This window comes from Convolutriloba macropyga, unplaced genomic scaffold, assembly GCF_964194025.1.
Source record: "Convolutriloba macropyga unplaced genomic scaffold, txConMacr16.3 SCAFFOLD_1965, whole genome shotgun sequence".
NCBI classification, from domain to species: Eukaryota; Metazoa; Xenacoelomorpha; order Acoela; family Convolutidae; genus Convolutriloba; species Convolutriloba macropyga.
In genome coordinates, this window is record NW_027451696.1 from 1 (window position 1) to 24,267 (window position 24,267).

A 24,267-nucleotide genomic window follows, 5' to 3' on the forward strand; every position below is an offset into this window, starting at 1 on the left:
CATTGAAAAAAAATCAAAGAAATTTCAATTTCTTCCCTGATTAACTTAATTTTTTAATGACTTCGACACCGTTATATCGCATTTTTTAACTCTTAAGACAAGATATTGAGAAAATAGGATGTTTCCTGATTCATTATAATTCACAATACGTTTTTTTTAATTAGGGCCAAGAAACTTATTCAATGCGATCAGTTGATGGCTAATGGTTTTGATAATTATATTTTATTTCCTTTCACATCTTTTAGAGGTTTTTGGACTTCTCATTTTTTGTTTTTCTTTTTACAAATTTGAAACCTAATCTCATCAATTAGAAGTCTCGTCCACTTTCTTTAGATTCACATTACAATATCCCTATTGGTTTTATGTTACAGCCGATTTTGTATGTCTTAAGAAATGTTTTTCTTTTAATTTTGAACCTAAACAACGCGTTAATAACAAGCCTCATTGATTTTCAGTTTAGACCCAAGTGAACAAATGCGGTTTGGCCTTGATATACTGACCTAAATAGTAAAAGTATTAATTTAATTAATAGCAAAAACTTTCATATAATAGGTGATCACTTTAATGGCTTCATACTTTATGGTTTCCAAAACTGTTTGAAAAATTTTCTGTAATTTTTTATCTTCAAAATGGATATTAAGATTTTGCAAAAATTTCTTGTTTTTGTTTTTTTCTTGTCGACTGTGTTGTCTGAAGTGTTCCTAATGGCAGGTATCACGAGCTCGCCAATGTGGCATGGCATCATATAATTCTTTAGTAGTTACGGTTTGTAACAATTTTTCTACACAAACATCTATTTATGCATATCTCTAATCTATTCATTTGCAAGACAATTAAGTCAAAAATGTGGATACGCGAGGTCGAGAGAGCAAATGCATACGCCACATTAAAGAGCCTCCTTGTGTATGGAATATAATTTTTTGTAAATTTGCTTAGTGAGGATGGCTGCGAACGGATCATTCGTGAAGTGGTTTCCATTCAAGTTTCGGGAAATGATCGGCACCGTCGAACTGTGGTACTCTACGAAGCTCAAGAAAAAGAACTGGTATTTGAACTCCGACTCCGAAATTCAAAACGAAGAAAATGTCGAAAATATTGTGATTTATTTTCCGTCTTTTTGCATTCTGGGCAAAAAGAAATTAGTCATAGAGATTTTAATTCCGGACAAAGTTTTGCATTTAAATGGGGCTGACACATTATTAACTCCAGTTGTGTTCATTCACCAACCAGTGCATATTGCATTCTTGCAAAAAGTGGTGGTCAAGCTGCCGTTCGATCGGCGCGTTCTGACATCCAAAGATGATGTGGAATATGAAACGATCAACTGCGGGAAAGATATTTTTGTCGGAGCAGACCATTTCGAGATTCACTCTTTCTCATTCTCTCCTGTTGGTATCGCAGCGCGCAAGTCTAAGGTTAGAGCACATCATGTTACTAAGTCTTTGCTGTGATTTCAAGGCCGGATTTTGGGACTTTATGGTAAGAGTTTTATATATATATATATATATATATATATATATATATATATATATATATTATATATGTATACATATATATATATATATATGTATATATATAAATATATTGTGTGTGTGCGTGTGTGGTGTGTGTGTGTGTTTGTGTGTGTGTGTGTGTTTGTGTGTGTGTGTGTGTGTGTGTGTGTGTGTGTGTGTGAGTGTGTGTGTGTGTGTGTGTGTGTGTGTGTGTGTGTGTGTGTGTGTGTGTGTGTGTGTGTGTGTGTGTGTGTGTGTGTGTGTGTGTGTGTGTGTGTGTGTGTGTGTGTGTGTGTGTGTGTGTGTGTGTGTGTGTGTGTGTGTGTGTGTGTGTGTGTGTGTGTGTGTGTGTGTGTGTGTGTGTGTGTGTGTGTGTGTGTGTGTGTGTGTGTGTGTGTGTGTGTGTGTGTGTGTGTGTGTGTGTGTGTGTGTGTGTGTGTAGGCATAATTAGTGTCCACATTTTGAGTTTTTCATGTTTTTTAGGAACGTTTTTTAATACCAGAAGAAATACAATAGGCTAAGAAAAGAATTTTTTCTTTTGAAATGGTGACCTTGAATTATAAGAGAGAAATCTCTACATTCTGTCAAACGGATGAGCTACCATGAAATTGAACCAAGACATGCCGAAAGTATAATTGTGCCGTTTACTTGAAAAATGCTATCTGAAATGGAACTTAAACGATTATCCTTATTCTTTCTCTATTTGATAAAACTTTTTTACAAGGTACTTAAGACAATTGTTATCATCAAAAAAAATAAGTCCCTTTGTGAAAAAATTTTTGCACAAAAAAGTTTTAAAACTCGAAAACAATGCTGTTTTTTAAGAAATTTTCCGGTCCCATCTTTGACTGTCTTATTGTTGTCTAATGAATTAGTGTCCATATGTTAATTATTATTTGCCCAAACGATCAGTCGGTTAAACTACCATACTAGTTTTACAAAACGAATTGATATTACATTTACAAAATTACAAACAGATGAAAAATCAGAGAAAATATATTTACTTAACATGTTGTAATATGTAAGTACTTAACATGTTGTTTAATATGAAATTACCTAACAATTACTCAATTATGATCTTCCTTATTGCTTATTAAAAAGCGAAGTTTTTTCGTTGGAAGCTATTTTGGAAGTCAGTAAGACTGTCGTAGCTAAGTATCATTGCAAGAGTTTTTGAGAAAAACTACATTGAGAGAGAAATTTTTCTGGCGACAATTTCTTAACTACACAAACCTCATATTAAAGATTAACTTAAAACCCAAAACGCCAAAAATGATCGTATAACCATATTTTCATTAAAACCACTAATAAACTAAATCAATTTTGCTCATTTCCAACTAAAAATTGTTAGGTTTTGAATACAAATCGATAAACGAGTTGAGCCGATATTCCGTTTTTTGTCGGCTAATTTTATTTTCTTTTGTTGTTAGAAGATATTTTTTGCGTCGATAAAATTGCAGTTCAATTAGTTTTTATGTAATATCAAAAACTGTGCTTAAAAGGAATCAAGATGAAAGTTCCGTACGAGCGTTCTGTCGCCTTTACTTTGAATTCCTAAAATACATTAGTGTCTGCGTATCAGTTTGAGTTTTTAATGTTTTCTGGTGACTTTCGCCTTAATGAAATCTGGAGGCAGATCTTCGAGTTGTGTAAACATTTATTCAAATGAGGCTCAACCTGAAGACAGCATATAAAAAGTCAAAGACATACCGGCTCTTTTGGGGAATGTTTTTTTCAATGCCAGAAGAATAAAAACAAGAGGCAGGGAAAATACTGATTTCATTATAAAGGGCCAGTTCTCAGTTTAAAATGACACTGGTTTATCAGATCTAATAAAATAAAAATTTCTACCCTCCGTCAAACTGATGAGTTAAATTAAATTAAAGATATTGTGAAAGCATAAATGTGCCGTTTCCTTTTAAAATGCTATCTCAAATGGTGCTTAAACGATTATTCTTTGTTTTTATTGATAACACAAAGATTTGACGATAGTTTTGTAGAGTTTATATATTTGGAGCTCTGATTTTTGTATAAACTTTACAATTTGTGGAAATTGAAGGCAAAAAGTGGCAGTGCGTTGCAGTTGCTAATTTTTTTACATGGTACTGAAGGCAATTTTTATCATTAAATAATAAAAATAAGGCCCATCATGAAACAATTTGCGCGGAAAAAAGTTTTACACCTTTAAAACATTGCTGTTTTTCAAAAATTTTCCGGTTATATCTTTGACCGTTTTGTTGTTCTCTATTGAAGCAGTGTCTCTGTGTTGATCAATATTTGTTTAAACGATCAGTCAGATACATTTCCATACTATTTTTTACAATTCGAATTGACAGTAATTTTACAAAATTTCAAATTGAAGCAGACTTTAACGGCAGTTTTCTTAGAATTTATGTAGTTGAAGCTCGGATTTTCACATGGAAGGTTACAGTTGGTAGAAAACGACGGAGGGCTTTGCAGTGCTTTATAGTTGCTAATGTTTTTTACGTGGTACTGAAGGCAATTTTTATCACTAAATAATAAATAGGCCTTTCTTGAAGGAATTTTTTAAAAAAAATTACACATTTAAAACATTGATGTTTTTGGAAATTTTCCGGTCTCATATTTGACCGTTTTGTTGTTCTCTAATGAAACATTGTCCTTGTGTCGATCAATAATTTTTTGTTCACATAATCAGTGGGTTAAACTACCATACTGGTTTTACAAATCGAGTTAATATTATACTTACAAAAATACATAGAGATGCAAAATCAAAGAAAAATAAAATTTTTTAACGAAAACTTAATTACGTTCATTCGTTATTGTTGACAAAGAAGAAAATGTTGGAGTTGGAAGCCATTTTGGAAGTCAGAAAGACTGTCGTGGCTAAGTATCACTGACAGAGTTTTTGAGAAAAACTACATACAGATAGAAATTTTTCTGGCGTCAGTTTCTTAATTACACGATCCTCAAACTAAAGATTAAGTTATCGAAAATGAGTATGCTAAACTGAATCTTTGCAAAATGCGTGCAAAATGCCAAAACTGTTCGAATCACTCAAATTTCCTTAAGAACACTAATAAAATAAATCAACTTTGCTCATTTCTAACTAAAAATTGTTAGGTTCTGAATACGTATCGGTGAACAAGTTACGCCGATATTTCCTTTTTTTTTGTCGGCTAATTTAATTTTATTTGTTGTTGAGAGATTTTCTATGCGTCGATAAAATTGCAGTTCAATTCGTTTTTATGCAATATCAAAACCAAAGCATTCAGAATGCCCGTTCAATGATGTACAGCACACTTTTTGGAGTTGTGAGAAATTACAATCAATGAAGCTTAATGAGCGACAAGAACATGAGCAGAAGTTCAAACTGTGTTTCAATTACCTGAAACCTGTCCAACGGTCAAAGGATTGCAAAAGTAGAACCTGCAGTGTGCCCAATTGTGGACGACGACACAGCAAGCTTTTCCACAGCGACTTCTCAAGAAACGAGGCTACAACCGGTGCCTCAGATGCTACGACTGCAGTAGCAACAATGATCACACAAAGAGGACTCCTTGTAGTGCGTATAAAACTGGTGAATTGAAATTGTTGGCGCCACTTCAAATGAGCTACAAAAGGCCTCAGACAGCATGAAATAACTTTGAAACTGAAAAAACTTAGAATTTGTCGAAACTCAAAAATGGTCAAAACTGAAAAATTTTACAAGTTGGGACCAAAAATTTGTCCACCCCCCCCCGATTTTGTGAAGGCAAAACCCGAGCAGCCCAAGGTTATGGCAGACGGTTAGGTTTACCTCTAAGCTACTCATGGACCCAACGAACGTTATTGTATCAGACCCACAAGTGTGGCTATTAACACTTATATGGTGCAAAATTGGCATTTTTCGATATTTTGTTATTTATTTGTAAATTTCTTAAGTTGTTTATTTTATGATACTTTAGATGACCATTGAAGGTGAAATACCGTATATTCGAGGCATTTAGTGTTACGTAAAAACCATCCGTGCTTATGTCAACAAAAGTAAATATTGCAGTAATTTGACATTTACTATGTAAACAATGACCTAAATCATTTTCTTGATTAACCAATCAGAAACAAGTAGCGATGATGTTATAAATGATAAATGTTTTATTATTTACTTAACCCAATTGTTTGAGTAGTGAAACCGAATTGTATTTAGAACCATTAGAAACTGTTACCAAGAGCAGTTGGCTCTCAGATAGACTAAAATTTGATTCTTAACCCCTTTAGTCTTTTTTGCTAAGTATTGAAAGATCTTATGATCTTGCGAGTTATAAGTTAGTTGAGCTTACTTGACGAGAAGTTAGCAACATTACTAACACTGTTTGAAGCCTTACAAACATCAGCACGAGATTGAACTTAGATTATCACTAAGGATTTTCTTAACTTCAATCAACAAAATTAAAGTTACAGTCCTTTAATACGTCCGAATGACTATTTATTTCTGCGAGATAGTTAGTCAATCGAACCCAGTGAAGAACCAGGCCGGCGTAAAACTCGAGAACCAGGCTGTGATATATCGGTTCCGCTGAGATTCTTGATCAGCCGCAACATTTGGTCCGCCGACTCGGACAACAACAACAGCAGTTACCCGAACAGCAACGAAACTTCAATTCAACCTGGTGGACCAAAACAAAACCGGCGCGATGGCCAGCAAAAGTCCCAACAGACACTGGAAGACAGCTGATTGGAAGTCGAGTGGTCACTCAAGACGTTAGAGAAAGAGCAAGCTGACCTACTCAAGTCCTTCTCTAGACACCTCAACGAGCTGGAAGGCTACCTGACACAAAACAAAACAATAACCGCAGAAGATGCTTATCGATGTTTCTTCGAGACGTACGACAACTTGGAAGAAAACCGACAACAGCAAAGGCTACTATTAAAACCAAAGTATTTTGAAAGCTTTGACAATGGCACCAAGCGTAAGTTAGAAGAAAAGAGTAAAGTTTTGCGATGGGTAGTTGACAAAGTACCAGATCTCTGAGACATTGAAGATTGTCGCGCAGTAGTCGTCGACTACCGGAAAGACACATTGCGATGGTACAAATTATTGGAAGATGCTGTTCCAATCGAGAACGAATTGTTAAAGCTAGAAAAGAAATTGAAAGCAGAAATTTTAAGCGAATCGGAGAAACAGATAATGTGTGGTCAGGCGGAACGATTATTAGAAAGGCTAGATGAAATTTTCCCAGAATGTCTTCGATTATTGAAGACAGAAGCTTGTCATTATGGGTTTACCAATTTCAGTAATGCTAGGAGTCACTATCAAGACTTGATCAAACAGTACAGGCTCAGCAAGGATTGTGGAAACCAAACATCGTTAGTTTCAAATACATCGGCTGGTGACAACGACCCAAACGACGAAAGTCTAATTGATACAGGTAATGGAGCAATAGAAAACGCTGAGGAAAACGCCGAGGTCTCTCCCAAGCATTCTGCTACACATGTAAGCAGAAAACAACCCAGTATTGCCAACTCGCGATCATCAAAAAGGCGACAGATCGAAGAAATGGAGCTCGAAAACCTAAGAGCAAGGAAAGAAACAGAGCAACGACTGCAAGAGCGCCACTTGGAGTTAGAGCAGGAGCGTGAAGAAATAGAACTTCGTCGCCAGCAAGAAGAGTTACGTTTGCAACAACAACAACAGCAACGAGAACAAGAGTTACAACAACAGCAACAAGAGCAAGAATTACGTCTAATGATGCAACAACAAGAAAATGAACTGCGTTTTCGACAGCATGAGCGAGCACTTGAAAACGAAAAAAAGAAAGCAGAAGAAGAAGAAGAAGAAGAAGAAGAAGAAGAAGAAGAAGAAGAAGAAGAAGAAAGCCGTATGAAACTTGAGCTGAGCAAAGGAAGCTCAAGAGCATCTGGATCAGTGGCAGATGAGATAGAAAGTGATGGATCAAAACTAAATCACGAAAGAACAGCAGGGTGGGCAGAATCAGTGGCTCAACAGTCTGTCCATAGGCGGCCACTATCTCAAAATGTTGTTATCGACCCACCAACGAATGTCGCGCAGGAGAGAGGTGACAAACGTTTCAGCACTTACCCGAAAACTACCCCGCTGTTCCAACCGGGTGAAAGACTTTTCTCAACGCAACTGACAGAACCGAGCATTCTCAAGAAACCAGAAGTCCGTAAATCAATTAGAGTAACGGATCCACCAGCACCGCCGTTGATAAGGAAGACGTTTCAGCAGCAGGGAACGTCAGCAGTTCAAACTGGAAACAGGAGTCAGAGTCCCATTAACAACCTTCGAAACAGGTCTGCCGAGAGCAGAAACAGCAGCACAATGAATCACACCACTCCCCAAGTCATTTACCAACCAGTACCATGCAGTGGTGCCAGTGGCTTGCCAAAACTAAAACTGACTGAGTTTTCAGGAGATCCTCTGGAGTGGCCAGAGTGGTCAGGTCTCTTTGATGTTGTTGTTCATCAAAAGCCAATCAGCGATACAGAAAAGATGCAATATCTCAAGACCAGTCTCACGGGTCCAGCAAAAGCAGCAATATCGGAATGGGATTCAGCTTGCAATCATACTATCATGCTTGGGATATACTCTGTGAAAAGTATGGCAGATCAGATGTCATAGTCAATGCTCAATTCAAGAAAATACATACTCATCCTCCAATTCGGCACGACGATTCCACGAGCATCGTCAGGTTCGCAAATGCGGTTACAAATGTGGTGAACACCTTGACTCAACTTGGATGCACATCAGATCTAGAAGCAGAGGCAGGGCTAAGTTCAACAACGAGAAAACTTTCTCCTCAACTAAGAGAACAATGGTTGCAGTATAAGCAAGATCGTCGACTACTAAGAGGCAAACTGATTGTTTTCAAAAAGTTGCTTGCCTCCAAAGCTGTAATTCATGAGAACTTGTTAGCACAGGCGAACTCGTCGTTTGACAGAAACAAATTTCAAAGCCGTGATAAACCGAAGACGAGTACCTTTGCTTCAAACGCTGGAGAGTTAAGCAAACCCAAGAATTTCGAATGTCCCTTCAGAGACGGAAAACACCGCATTTGGACATGTGAAAAATTCAAATCACTGAAAGTAAATGAACGACGAGAGCATGTCCAGAAGTTCCGATTGTGTTTCGATTGTTTGCAACCAGGCCACATGTCGGAGGACTGCAAAAGCAGGACATGTAGTGTACCCAGCTGTGGAAGGCGGCACAACAGACTTTTGCACAGCGACCTACCGAAGAAGGAAACTACAAAGAAGGTCTCAGATGCTACAACTGCCGTAGCAACTAACATCACCCAAGGAGGACTTCCAGTGGTACGAAACAAGCTGACAAACAGAGACTTAAGCCTAATTGTACTAGCAATGTGTGATTCGGGATCCTTAATCTCATTTGTGGACAAATCATTGGTGTCACAACTCCAACTCCAAGGCCGAAAAACATCTCTATCAGTAGCAGGGATCCATGGCTCACAAGATGTCATGACGGAAATAGTGCCGATAGCTGTTTCAGCGCATGAGAAGTCTCGACCATTGACAACAGTGCATTTCTATGTGCACGAGAAACTGAAATTGGGTGACCAGATTGTAGAACTGCAAGAGTTGAAAGACCGCTACCCACATCTGAAGAACATGCCAAGTCAGAGCTACAATCTAAACGATGTTCAAGTGATTCTTGGACAAGATTGTTACAATATTCATCACCCTTTTGAATTCAAGAAGTCAGAAGACAAAGCTGCTCCATGGGCAGTGAAATCAAAAATTGGCTGGGCATTAAGTGGTCCGTTATCAGGGAAGCAGGCAGCAACTCGTGCCACAACAGCAACATCAATTGCAGATGATAAACTAGCAAACCAGTTGAGCAAGTGGTGGGATATCGAGTCCTACGCCTCAAACTGCGATGTCACCGAACATTCAGAGGAAGAGCAACGAGCAATCAAGACGTTGGAGCAAACAACGCGATTCAACGGTGAAAGATATGAAGTAGGACTTCTGTGGCGAGAGGACGAAGTGAAGTTACCGAACAACTTCTACTCTGCTTTGGGGCAACTCAAGTCTCTAGAAAGACGCCTGCAGAAAGACGAAACACTAAAGAAGCGGTACCAAGAAACCATTGACACATATGTCAACGCTGGATACGTTCGGAAAGTAGATCAAGCTGAAGTGAATGAAACCAAAGACAAACTGCAAAGGTATTTACCACATCATCCTGTCATATACCCGCATAAACCCGAAAAAGTCAGAAGAGTATGCAACGCAGCAGCAGAGTATCAAGGTGTAGCCCTGAACGACAAACTTCTATCTGGACCAGACCTGCTGCAGAGTTTGATTGGAATCATATTTCGCTTCCGAGAACACCAAATAGCTTTATCAGCCGATATAGAAGCGATGTTTCTTCAAGTTGGTGTCCCAAAAGATGACAGCCGATGTTTACGATTTCTATGGCGAGAAGATTCAGAGCAGAGGAGAGAAGTCTACGAGTACACACGACACGTTTTTGAGGCGAAAAGCTCGCCGACTTGTGCAAATTACGCTTTGCATCAAGTGGCGAAAGATAACGCGAAAGAAGACGATAATCTTGTCAAAGCTGTCCAGCGAAACTTCTACATGGACGAATTCCTCAAGTCAGTCGGAACACCTCAAGAAGCGATTGAAATCTACCAGAAAGTCAGAGAAATCCTTAACAAAGGTGGATTCAATTTGACGAAACGGATAACAAAACACGATCAAGTCAAGTCACAGATCCCAGAGACAGAGAGATCAACGAAAGTTGTAGTTTCGAAGCAGAACCACAATCATCTTCAATCCTAGGACTCAACTGGAATGTGGACACAGACAGTCTCATAGTCTGTCGTTGAACTGAGCAAGAATTTCAAGCAAAAATAACTCAGAGAATTGTCCTATCCTTTGTCTCAGCAGTGTTCGACCCACTTGGGATTTGTTCACCCTTCACGATAAGAATGCGGTTCCTACTCAAAAGCATGTGGGCATCAATGGGACAAGCATGGGACAAAGAGTTGTCAGTAGAACACTCAAAAATGTTCAGTGATTGGTGCTCTGAGTTGAAAGAAATAAGAACGATGTCAATAAATCGACTTTATTTTGAAAACAGATGCACAAACCTGAGACTTCACATTTTTACAGATGCATCAGAGGAAGCAATGTGCATTGTGGCATATCTGCAAGATGAAGCAACGCTAGAACTGACATATGTATTAGGGAAATGTCGTGTGGCACCCATCAGACATATGACGATACCGAAATTAGAACTTCAAGCCGCAGTTTACGGAGTTCGTCTCAGAAAGCAGATTCTAAACGAACATGATGTCAAAATTGACAACATCTTTCATTGTACGGACTCATCAACAGTGCTACAGTGGCTACAGGCAGCGCACAAGAAACAACAAGTGTTCGTTGCTAACAGAGCAGCGTAAATACTGGAAAACTCATCGATGGATCAATGGATACACGTCAAAGGTGTCGAAAACCCTGTCGACATTCGAACCCGAGGAATGTCCATCGAAGGCCTCAAGGAGTCCCTATGGCTAAACGAGCCGGCATGGCTCCAGGCAGATGAAGAAAAGTGGCCAAAGCCGTGGTGCCAAGAGAACGAACTCGAACCCGGGCAAGTTACGAGTACTGTAGCAACAGAAACAAAACTAGAACAACTATTTGACTGGAGACGATACAGTACCTTCAACCGAATTAGAAACTTCATTGCCTACTGCATGAGGTTCAAGACAAAGCAGAAGGGTACCCTCAAAGCAGACGAAAATCATCAAGCAGAGCAAATACTGTTTCGATTTGTTCAAAACGAAAGCTTCCCGAATGTTTCGAAGTCTGTAGCAAACAGCAAAGAAATCTCCAAAACTTTAAACATTGCCAAATTGTCAGCCTTCATAGAGGAAGATGAAATATTTAGAGTGAAAGGCCGACTGAAGCATTCAAACCCTGATTACAATGCAAAACCTCCAATATTGTTAACAGCAAAACATCCAGTTGTACAACTTCTGTTGGAAAGAGCGCATCGAGACAACCTACATGAGGGCACAGATTACGTGAGAAACAGGCTCCAACAAGAATACTGGATCATCGGGCTGAGAAACGCTTTAAGAAAAATCAAGTCCAGATGCATCAAATGCAGACACAGGAACGCCAACACAATTCACCCACCGATGGCGGATCTACGCCGGGAACGACTTGATGAACATATGTTCCCATTCACTCATACCGGAGTCGACTAATTCGGACCCTTCGAAGACAAGTTCCTACGACGTACCTTGGAGAGATGGTGCTGCCTTTGCACTTGCCTGACAACTAGAGCAGTACACATCGAAGTCGCACAGTCATTGGACACCGAGTCATGTCTAGCTGCAGTGACAAGATTCATTGCAAGACGTGGCTACCCAAGTACCGTCATCAGTGACAATGAAACAAATTTTGCTGGAGCAGCCAATGAGCCGAAATCATTCATGAACGAGTGGGACAGAGCAAAGATTGAGAGTGACTTAGCACAGAAAAAGATTGTTTGGAAATTCAATCCTCCCGGAGCTCCTCACTTTGGTGGAATCTGGGAAAGACTGGTTCAAAGTTGCAAGAAGGTCATGGTTGCAATCTTGGACAACAAAAGCCTAACCGACGAGGTACTCAGCACAACAATGTTCTTTTAGAACAGACTCTCAACGCAAGACCCCTGACAGCAGTAAGTGACGACCCTGAAGATTTGACAGCACTCACACCTAATCATTTCCTGCTAGGACAAGAGAACGCAAGTGCACCATTCATGCCGTCCAGTGAACGCTACCACGCCCTGAAAAAATCATTCAAAACGGCTCAAGCATACGCTGACATGATCTGGAAAAGGTGGACTCGTGAATATCTTCCACAATGGAACAAGAGATCGAAATGGTCAAAAGAACATGTGCGAAACCTGAAAGAAGGCGAGTTAGTTTGGCTAGTAGATGACTCTGTGAAACGCTGTGAATACAAACTTGGACGAATCATTGAGATCTTTACTGGCAACGACGGTGTTGTGAGATCAGCGAGAGTCAAAATGGCACATGGAGAGCTAAACCGGCCAGTCGTGAAGTTAGCGCCAGTATTCTACGATGGTGTTTCCGAGATCGAAAACAGGGCCGGCGATTTTGGCGCCACTCCAAATGAGCTACAAAAGCCATCAGACAGCATGAAACAACTTTGAAACTGAAAAAACTTAGAATTTGTCGAAACTCAAAAATGGTCAAAACTGAAAAATTTTACAAGTTGGGACCAAAAATTTGTCCACCCCCCCCGATTTTGTGAAGGCAAAACCCGAGCAGCCCAAGGTTATGGCAGACGGTTAGGTTTACCTCTAAGCTACTCATGGACCCAACGAACGTTATTGTATCAGACCCACAAGTGTGGCTATTAACACTTATATGGTGCAAAATTGGCATTTTTCGATATTTTGTTATTTATTTGTAAATTTCTTAAGTTGTTTATTTTATGATACTTTAGATGACCATTAAATGTGAAATACCGTATATTCGAGGCATTTAGTGCTACGTAAGAACCATCCGTGCTTATGTCAACAAAAGTAAATATTGCAGTAATTTGACATTTACTATGTAAATAATGACCTGAATCATTTTCTTGATTAACCAATCAGAAACAAGTAGCGATGATGTTATAAATGATAAATATTTGATTAATTACTTTAACCCAATTGTTTGATTAGTGAAACCGTATTGTATTTAGAACCATTAGAAACTGTTACCAAGAGCAGTTGGCTATCAGATAGACTAAAATTTGATTCTTAACCACTTTAGTCTCTTTTGCTAAGTTTTGATAGATCTCAAGATCTTGCGAATTATAAGTTAGTTGAGCTTACTTAACGAGACGTGAGCAACATTACTAACACTGGTTGAAGCCTTACAAACTTCAGAAATCCGCAACAGAAATCACAGCCTGTGTGTGCTGGCAATGTGTGATACGGGATCCTCAATTTCATTCGTGAACAAGTCAATTGTATCTAGACTGCAGCTGCAAGGCCGAAAGCCGTCTTTGTCAATAACAGGAATCCACGGATCACAAGATGTCAAGACTGAAAATAGTGCTGATAGCGGTTTCAGCACACGAGAAGTCTCAACCATTGACGACAGTGCAATTCTCTATGTTCACGAGAAACTGAAGCTTGGTGACCAAATTGTAGACCTGCAAGGGTTGAAAGATCGCTACACACATCTGAAGAAATTGTCAAGTCAGAGCTACAATCTAAACGAAGTTCAAGTAATTCTTGGACAAGACTGCTACGACATCCATCACCTCTTAGAACCTATTAGAATTCAAGAAGTCAGTCAATAGAACCGCACCGTTGGTAGTGAAATCAAAAATAGGGTGGGCCTTAAGTGGCCCCCTACCAGTGAAGCCAGCACCAACTATTGCTGCAACAGCAACCTCAGTATCAGAGGACAAGTTAGCAAGTCAGTTGAGTAAATGGTGGGACATCGAATCCTACGCTTCAAAATGTGATGTCTTTCGAGAAACGAACAGAGAGCAATCAAAACATTGGAGCAAACATCTCGATTCACCGGTGAGTGAAAGATACAAAGTTGGACTTCTATGGCGAGAAGAGGAAGTGAAGTTACCAATAAACTTCTACTCTGCTATGGGACTTTATTTCGAAAACGGATGTACAAGTTGAGACTACTTAATTTCAGGGACGCGTCAGAAGAAGCGATGTGCATCGTGGCATATCTGCAAGACGAAGCAACGTTGAAACTCACCAATGCCGTGTAGCACCTATCAGAAACACGACAATTCCGAAGATAGAAATTAGAGCCGCAGTATACGGAGTTCGTCTCAGAAAGCAGATATTGCAAGAGCATGATGTCACTATTGACAAAATTTACCATTGGTCCAATTCATCAACAGATTTAAATTGGTTACAGTCAGCTCAAAAGAAACAACAGGTGTTTGATGCCAACATCGCGGCAGAAATACTAGAAAACTCTTCCATGGATCAATGAAGACATGTCAAAGGCATCGGACCCAGCAGAAATTGGCACAAGAGGGATGTCCAACGAAGGCCTCAAGGAGTCTGATGGTTAAACGGGCCGGCATGGCTCCAGACAGATGAAGAAAAGTGGCCGAAGCCGTGGTGCCAAGTGAACGAAGCTGAAGCTGAGTGAGCAAGTTACCAGTACTGTAGCCACAGAACTGAACTAGACCAACTAATCGATTGGAGACTACACAGTAGGTTCAACCGAATTACAAACTTCATTGCCTATTGCATGAGGTTCAAGGCGAAGCAGAAGGGACCCCTCAAAGCAAAAGAGATCCACCAAGCAGAACAAATTTTGTTTCGATTCATTCAAAATGAAAGGTTCCCGAATGTTTCAAAGTTGATAGCAAACATCAGAGAAATCTCCAAAGCAATGGAAATCGCCAAACTGTCACCCTTCATAGAGGAAGATGGAACAATTAGAGTGAAGGGCCGACTGAAGCAGTCAAACCTTGATTATAATGCAAAACACCCAATTCTGTTGGAGAAAGCACATCGTGAGAACCTACATAAAGGGACAGATTATGTGAAAAACATGCTTCAACAAGGGTACTGGATCATCGGATAAAGAAATGCATTAAGGAAAATCAAGTCGAGTTGTATCAAATGCAGACACAGGAAAACCAACCAGATTCATCCACCGATGGCAGACCTACCCCGAGAACGACTTGATGAACATGTGTTCCCATTTGGCCACAACGTAGCTGACTACTCCGAACCCTTCGAAGTCAAATTCCTACGACGTACACTGAAGAGATGATGCTGCCTCTTCAATTGTCTAACAACCAGAGCAGTACACATCGAATTCGCACAGTTGTTGGACACCGTGTCATGTCTAGCTGCAGTAACAAGATTCATTGGGAGACGTGTCTACTCAAGTACCATCATCAGCGACAACGGAACAAACTTCGTTGGAGCAGCCAATGATTTGAAAGCATTCATGAACGAGTGGGACAAACCTAAGATTGAAAGTGACTTAGCTCAGAAAAAGATCGTTTGGAAGTTCAATCCTCCTGGAGCTCCTCACTTTGGTGGAATCTGGGAAAGACCGGTTCAAAGTTGCAAGAAAGTCATGATTGCAATTTTGGACAAACTAAGCCTTACCGACGAGGCACTGAGCACAACAATGTGTCTTGTGGAACAGGCTCTCAACGCAAGACTCCTGACAGCAATAAGTGACAACCCTGAAAATTTGACAGCACTCACACCACATCATTTCTTGCTAGGACAGGAGAACGCGAGTGCACCATTCATGCCATCCATTGAACGCTACCATGACCTAAGATAAGCTTTCAAAATGGCTCAAGTATATGCCCAAATGATCTGGAAAATATGAACTCGTGAATATCTTCCACAATGGAACCAGAGATCGAAGTGGTCAAGAGAACATGTGCGAAACCTGAATAAAGGCGAGTTAGTTTGGCTATTAGATGACTCTGTGAAACGTTGTGAGTACATGCTGGGACGAATCATTGAGATCTTCACTGGCAACGACCTGTGTTGTGAGATCAGCGCGAGTCAAAATGGCACATGGAGAGCTGAACCGGCCTGTCGTGAAATTAGCACCAGTAATCTACGATGGTGTCTCCGAGATCGAAAAAAGGGCCGGCGATGTTGGTGCCACTTCAAATCAGCTACAAAAGCCATCCGACAGCAAAAAATAACGTTTCAAACAGAAAAATTTAAAATTTGTCAAAACTCAAAAATAATCAAGATTAAAAACTATTACAAGTTGGGACCGAAATTTTGTACAACCCCGCCCGATTGTTGACTTGAGCAACCCGAGGTTTTGGCACATGGTTAGGGTTACCTCTAAGCTACTCTTGGACACAACGAACGTTATCGCATCAGACCCACAAGTGTGGCTATTAGCACTTATCTGGTGCAAAATTGGCATTTTTCGATATTTTGTCGTTTATTGTTAAATTTCTTAAATTGTTTATTTTATGATACTCTAAGTGACCATTAAAGGCCAAATACCGTACATTCGAGGCATTTAGAACAACTTAGAAACCATCCGTGCTTATGCCAATAATAGTTAATATTGCAGTAATTTGACATTTACTATGTAAACAATGACCTAAATCACTTTCTTGAATAACCAATCAGAAACCAGTAGCGATGATGTTATAAATGATTATTATTTGATTATTTACTTTATCCGTATTATTTGAATACTGAAATAGAATTGTATTTTGAACGATTAGAAACTGTTATACAGGGCAGACGGCTCTCAGATTAGACTAAAATTTGATTCTTTAACAACTTTAGTCTTTTTTCACGTTAGTTGAGCTTACTTAACAAGAAGTTGGCAACATTACTAACACTAGCTGAGGCCTTACAAGCTTCAGCACGAGATTGAACATAGATTATCAGTAAGGATTTTCTTAACTTCAATCAGCAAAATTAAAGTTACAGTCCTTAATACGTCGGACCGACTAATTATTTCTGCGAGATCATTGGACAATCGGATTCGGTGAAGATTCAGGCCGCCGTAAAACTCTAGAACCAGGCTGTGATATATCGGTCCCGCTGAGATTCTTGAGCAGCCGCAACAGTTGGTGTTCTGATATGACCGCAAAAATGTATAATTTTCGAAACTTTTCTTTAACGGAGAAGACTCTGATCATGTTTTTGAACGTGCATTCTATCTGCCCTAATGGGCACCAAAGTTTCATCTTGTATGATCTTGCAAGCTTCTCACAAAAATATTTTTATCTTGTAAAAAGTTGCAAGACTTTGGAAGAAAGTCTCGTAACACGATCTATGGTCTTGCTAGATTCTGCCAGAATTTTGCAAAATCTTGTTGACATAAACGTTTTTCCGAACGGGTTGGCTACATGCAAGTTATCTTCTAAACAGTTCAAGAGACCTCGTTTAATACACTATGACTTCCAAATCATAAAATTTTTTGATTGGTTCCCAAACCCAGTGTAACTTTACATCTGCAGAGCAAATTTTTGATCTTGAAGAAAACACGTATCTTACATTAGAAATACAACTGAAACTCAATAATTCTACTAGTAGCGCATTGCCTGTCGTTTTCGAAGAAATTTGCCATATTAATAATACAACACATTCCGCTGTCATTGGTCTGAAATCTACCTCTCCAACCAGAATAAATAATAATTATATCTGTAGACTTTTGCTCCGTGTTTTTTTTTCATTTCGTCGTTGAGCATGCAGCTTTTCGTCTGAGAATAATTTCAGAAAAAAATCTATTGCAAGTATGAGCAAATTTTGCCTCACAAAATTTTTTCGATAGCTTTAATTTTTTTTGATAATATCTGGTAATTTTCAATCGTGGAGCTTGTCCCTAAATTAAATCTGGCAGCGGAAAAATGTTCGCCTATTAAATTAACAATTTGATCAGTAAATCTCGTCATTTAAAACATATTTAACTATCAGTTTTTCAAAATGTCATAATATGTTCAAATTAAAAATTTAAATCATGTGTTTAATCGACAATTAGTAACACGAGAGACTTTTTGCAACGTTTTTTTATCAAGGAGAATTTTTTCATCTCATTACGATTGTTCTGTTGCGGAAAAAAGTGACAAGGTTGGCTGAAATTTGAAAAAAAATGTTCTCTTCACGACGTAATTAGGCTCTAGTCTCTGTAATAGTTTAAATTTTACAGAGTTCAAGATCGCAAATTCACTACATTTCACGAAAAGCAGAAACAAAAGATTGTTTTCCTGAAAGACCTATATGACAAATGATGTCTAAACAATGTTTAAATGACTAAAAAATTCCTTTCTCAATTTCGCCGTAAATTTGCACTGACCTAAGAGTTTTGGCTATAGTTGTGCTTTTTTGCTAGACGCTCAAATAATGCAGGATCTTTTCGATATCTTATAGTTAATGGAGACCAAGTGCAAAAGATAAGAGAACAATCAGTTTGAAAATAATCTCAGCTAAACAAGAGAGATATGTAAAGTTGTTGAAGCCTTTCCAGCATAACTTGAAGACCGAAATATGAGACCTGAAAAATTTTGCAAAATTACATCTGCTTTCATATGATGTTTTTGTGGATAAATTTATCAATGCAAAAAAAACATAAGTTCAAAACTTCAAAATAATTTTTTTCATTGGTTCATTTGATTAGCTACAAATGTGTACCCATAGTGCGTTTCATAATATAGTTAACTATATTATAGTCCCCATAATAGTTAACTATATTATAGTCCCCATAATAGTTAACTATATTATGGTCCCCATGTGTAGTTATTGTGCAAAATATTTCGGTTTAAAATGTTGACATCATAGTATTTGCCACTCTTGCTCTTAACTCGTTGACTCAAAGCGGTTTCTTTGTTGAGAGATGCAATTCATGAATTTACAAGGACTATATTTTAATAATATTACGAGACATTAACTTATTCCTCTATGCCAGGAAATTTGAAGCTGATATAAAGTTGGTTCCATTGAATTACGTGCCCAATCCAATTGAATTGTTGTAACTTTTCCAATTGAGTTGTTGAAATGATATTCAGAAATGGGAAATACTCAGAGCACTTGATCCTGCAGACCAGCCTCTACTCTATGACAGTTCAGATATATACTTCACCATGAAACAGGTGAAGAAACCTGGACTTGATGGTAAATACGTTTTCTCATTCGACTGCAAATCATTCCCACATTGGCCCGAATTTGACCAATTCTGTTGGAAAGAAAATTGGCACATCTTCTCACTTACCCGCCTCGACGCATTCCAGGACATGATCAAAACTCAAAAGCTCAAACTCTGCATTAAAGGTAACAAGTTTCCTTAAATTTGTTAACGAAAAATTATATTCCAGCATAACTGGCTCCCACAATTTGGGATATCGCCATCATCTGTAGCCAAATCCAGTTGGTTCAAATCCGTTGATTTTCAAGACGATCTGTGGAACCTGCTGAAGACTTAAGATCTTTCCTACATACGACTAAATTTTGAAAAAATTAGTCAATTTCATTATTATAAGTTGGCCAAATTCTCCCATCTGTGATGATCCGTAACCCAGATTATCCGACTAAGTTAATTCGGCTTCTTTTTTGCTAATTGTTGCAGCCAAAACCAATTAGTTGATAAGAATTGTTTAAAAAGTGGCTTGATGAGGCTACTAGGTGTTACTTCATTTCAATAAAATCAATTACTCTTTCTTAATCTGGTTAAAATTTTCAAGGGTGCATATTCTTCGACGTCTTAGCAAAATTTTCCAACAACAGCTACAAATTTTTTGTTAAGCTTCTTTTTGGTAAGCAGTCTTGCGATATCATTATTTTTTGTTTAAGAAAGAGCGCAAATCTCACAATAATGTGATAGAAAAACGTGAAAAAAATGCATTTTATAAAAAGAATTTATTCTATTTTACTCTTCCATATGATCAGTCTTGTGGCCCTGACCTATCTCAGCGTTTACAATTACCATCAATTGTTACAATTTGTACTGAGATTCTCTTTTGATGAGGGACTAGATCACATGGATCAAATTTAGTGTAGTGCAATTGTTATGTCTAAAATCTTTTCATCTCTAATCGGATGCTTTTATATAATTTTGAGAAATTGGTGTCATCTTTTTTCATACCATTCAACATTCAATTTGCGTGAAAGATTTGTTTTGTAAACAATCTATCTTAAGAGTCACTAATACTTGAGAACTTTATTTTTTGGAAGTTGACTCCGCAAAAGAGTGACTTTTCATCTTTTGCTTAATAGCGCTATTTTTAAATTTTGATAACGGTTTGTGACTTTACAAAATGCATTAGGTTTCAACCATGATGAGAAAAAGCGTTCAACTCATAAGAAAAAGAAAAACTTTAAAACATTGGCAATGTTAAAAAATATTCTAAGAATTCACCTACTCATTGCAATGTTGGTGGTGTTTGTCCCTACAACATGTCCCCTAAAAAAAACAAAAATGAATGCTTCTTCTTATCAGTGGCTGCAATTTAAGCCAAGCATAAACTTTTGGAAAATATTGGTTAAAGTTAGAATATTAAGCCCAGTAGTAGTTATTGAAGGGCTCAACTTCATACCATCTCTGCCAACAGATATCATCAAAGTCGCCTGACTCGGTGAAAAGAAAGGGAACTTGAGCACGATAATATAGTAGAATGAGCTCTGCTACAAATGTATTGTTGTAGTTGGGACTTCGGTTCATCATAGAGACCTAGGTGAAAAAAGCTAAAGATGGTTCAATTACATTCCCAAAAATAGTTAAGTTAGCACTGAAATTAATTTTTGGATTAAATCTATCAGTCCTCTTATATTAAAACTAAATCAACACACGGGATGTATTCTTGAAAATCCGTCATCTTGCGATATCAATATTTTTTGTTTAAGAAAGAGCGCAAATCTCACAATAATGTGATAGAAAAACGTGAAAAAAAATGCATTTTATAAAAAGAATTTATTCTATTTTAGTCTTCCATATGATCAGTTTGATCATATAAACCATGTTCAACCATTTTCAGATAAGTTCGTTTTCTCCCTTATATTGTGGGGTAAGTTGATTGATTTCTCAAAGGGTACTGATTTTGTGTTATTAACAAATCTTGATCATCGCAAATGATCAGGAACAGGAATTTGGTACAATTCCAAATTGAAAAACCCAGCGATTTCGAGTTTTTCTTCTTATTCTTTTATTTTTTACTTTCGGACCAGTTTAACATGATAGCCAACGAACCTGAACAAAAATTATTTGAACAAACTTAATTCAAAAAATGAGAAAAAAAATGAGAATATTTTGATCTCAATATTTCCCAATAAAAAGCATCTCGAAACAAATAAAGCTCAATTGGAGTCCAGCCCTAAAATTTTATGGCTAAGTAATAAAAAACTCTCTCTGAACCAGATTCTGTTTTGAGATTAGGCCTTTTAGTGCTGAAAGTTTTTTTGTGGTGAAATTGACTTTGACGCCGCCATTACGTCACAGAATCCTTCATATCAACCTTTGTGCGCTTTTGCTAACACGAGTTAAGAAAGTTTGTCACCACTTACCACGCGGAGGAAATAATGATAAATTGTGTACAACAATGAAAATATAAGTTGCGGACAGTCCTTTCAAAGCACCGTCACCGGTCTCTAAATTTTGCTTTTCTATGTCATCAAACTCTGCAATTTATGAAGAGGGATGTCTTCATCAACGTCCGCAATTTTGAGAAGGCTCATTCCACTACAGTTTTAAGCACCACTCTGAAATGACGGGCAAGTTTGGATTGCGGCTAGTGGTTACATCATATGTTACTATATCAATTAGGGAAATTTGTAAACCTTGTCCACAATGTTCACCTTTAGAGCACAGAGTACAACGAATGAACTGCAATTAACACACCGCTAGTTTTACTTCATCTCTTCCTCGTCTTTTAGTGCGTTAAACACTAAATGCACTAAATGAAGCTTCAAAACTAGACTTTGACATATAAACGTTAGATTATTTTAATACAAATCGCTCAATGCTGTCTTCTTTATACATAAAATTAGCCTCCTAATTATGTTATTATCAGAAAGCCGTTATGTTGAAAAAACATATGCGAAAACACAATGAACAAATACGAAACGATAAAACGTTTATACTAACTGAACTCAATGTGTCTCTCATATAATTCCGAGTTGCACAAACATTTCCGTTTGCCACCAACAGTCACATGATGCATGCTCGAATAAAATCTATCATCGTACAACATCAAACTCACGTGCCTGTTGAAGTGGACGACTTAAAATAAACAGAATCTTCTCAGTGGTTCTGTTTTCAATGATTTTTTAAAAAAAATAAATGCTTTTGATACAAGGTGAATTTCAGATTATAAGAAAAAATTTGCAGTCTCTTCACTGTTCATGAGTTTGACTGAATTTTCTCCTCCTTATTTTTATTAAATATTTAACATCAGCAGTAACATTATCTAGAGGTGGGGTTCTTTTTATCAAATTAATCAATAAGGTATAAAAGTTGATTAATTTAAAAGGATAGAAATCTTTACTAACAGAATTATATAATGCTTTATATAATTCTGTTAGTAAAGATTTCTATCCTTTTAAATTAATCAACTTTTATACCTTATTGATTAATTTGATAAAAAGAACCCCACCTCTAGATAATGTTACTGTGCTGATGTTAAATATTTAATAAAATTAAAAATATCGCTACACAGAGCGGTTCGATTATTTTGAACAGAAATTAAAAGAATTTATTTAAAATCAATTTGTACATCTTTCAAACGGTTTTACTTAACTTTTCTGTTAGATTCAACTCTCCTTGTTATGCATAATATTCCATAATTAGTCGATAAAATTTGAAATCAAATTGTTTTTAACGTCATGTCCACTTAATGTTTGCTCTATAAAATGAATTGTGCTGCACACTATTTTTTGTTCCTTTTCAACCCCGTTCAACAATATTGACATACGCAACATTGAATCTCCCTCATGGATCGGAAGCGAAGAGTAAAGCGTATCATGAAGCGGAACTAGAAACTCTTAAAAAATGAAGACGAAATACAAGCTTTTAGAATTGAAATTGAAAAGTTAAATGTACAACAGGAGGCAAAAAAGTCAAACTCGAGAAGACTTTGACAACAAAGGTCACGATGACAAAAATGATTTCTTTGTGGACATTTCGGTGGTTCCAGGAGCCTTATTTAATATAAAAGCACCCCAAGAGGCACATCTTTTTCGCTTTCAATTAGATTGAGCAATTGGGTTGATGATGTGTCATCTAAATGACGTGAACTCTTCGATGAGATCGACATTCCAATCATCTCACACAGAAACTTTTTGAATCGTCTTTAAAGTAATCTTGAAAGGCCAGTAAAAGGTCATCATCAATAGAATCTGTTGACTCCTTGTGTATTGGTAATGTGTCACCCATCAGTCAATAACGAAGGTTTTCGAATCTCTCGAATGTTCTGAGTGGAGTAGAATGTTTCTTTCAGTGAAAACTAACAGCCCGCTCACAAATGGAGCCATACACAGAGCCATAAAGTGTGTTGGATTGTTTGGCGCAATGTATGAACAGGCGTGGGAAACATTACCAAGGAAGTTTGGTCAAACAAGTCTCATAGTGTCGACTCAGCTTTCTAAGATTCAGACTTTTCCTTCCATTCGATACAATGACTCATCCGCTGTCATTGGTTTCATCGATGCCATCACCACGCTCTTTATATTCCAACACCAATTTGTTTACACTAGTGATCTCTTCTCAAACATCAATCTAGATGTTGCTGTCAACAAGCTTGCAAGTGACATCAAGAAAAGATGGTTCGCGTTTATCGAAAGCCTGCAGCATTTTGAGGAATATTGAGGGCATGTTCATAATATTTCTAGTTTTTTGAGAAGGAAGATTTGAATATACACTCGCAGCTTGCAGCACTGGTTCAACTTAGGTTGGAGAGACGAAAAACTTCTTGACAAAATATATATCAATGGAAAAACCATAAAACCATCTCCCTCAATTTGGCAGGCATTCACGGTACTCAATTTACCGTAATCAGGCAAAACACCGCATGCGTCAATTGGGCTTACAAATTCCAGAGAAGGCAGTTGTTTACAGTTAACTGTCAACAGCCAAAAGTCAATGCAAGTTAGAAGACCGTCTATGAAATAAGAAAAACTTATCCGTACTTGAATTGTGTTGCCTTCAAGATTGACTAGTAAAAAGTAAAAAAAGATTCTTGGTGAAAACGCTAACGAGTTCATTTGGTCATTGACTATTGACAATAAAAGTGAAGTTCGTTACAATTGTTGGTGTTAGTACTGGGTTGAACTGTGAGTGG

At 37.8% G+C, this 24,267-nt stretch overlaps 1 protein-coding gene across 1 annotated transcript in view; it reads left to right on the forward strand.

Annotated features, from left to right (window-relative positions):
• Nucleotides 1-941: 941 nt before the first annotated feature.
• The window catches only part of LOC142356904 (uncharacterized), a gene marked incomplete at its 3' end in the record, with an annotated part of 33,930 nt that continues 10,604 nt past the window's right edge, over nt 942-24,267 (forward strand). Inside the window, exons 1-2 of the mRNA XM_075408660.1 lie at nt 942-1,415; nt 19,009-19,270. Coding sequence (XP_075264775.1) covers nt 942-1,415; nt 19,009-19,270 — 736 coding nt within the window. The remainder of the gene's footprint in view (nt 1,416-19,008; nt 19,271-24,267) is intronic.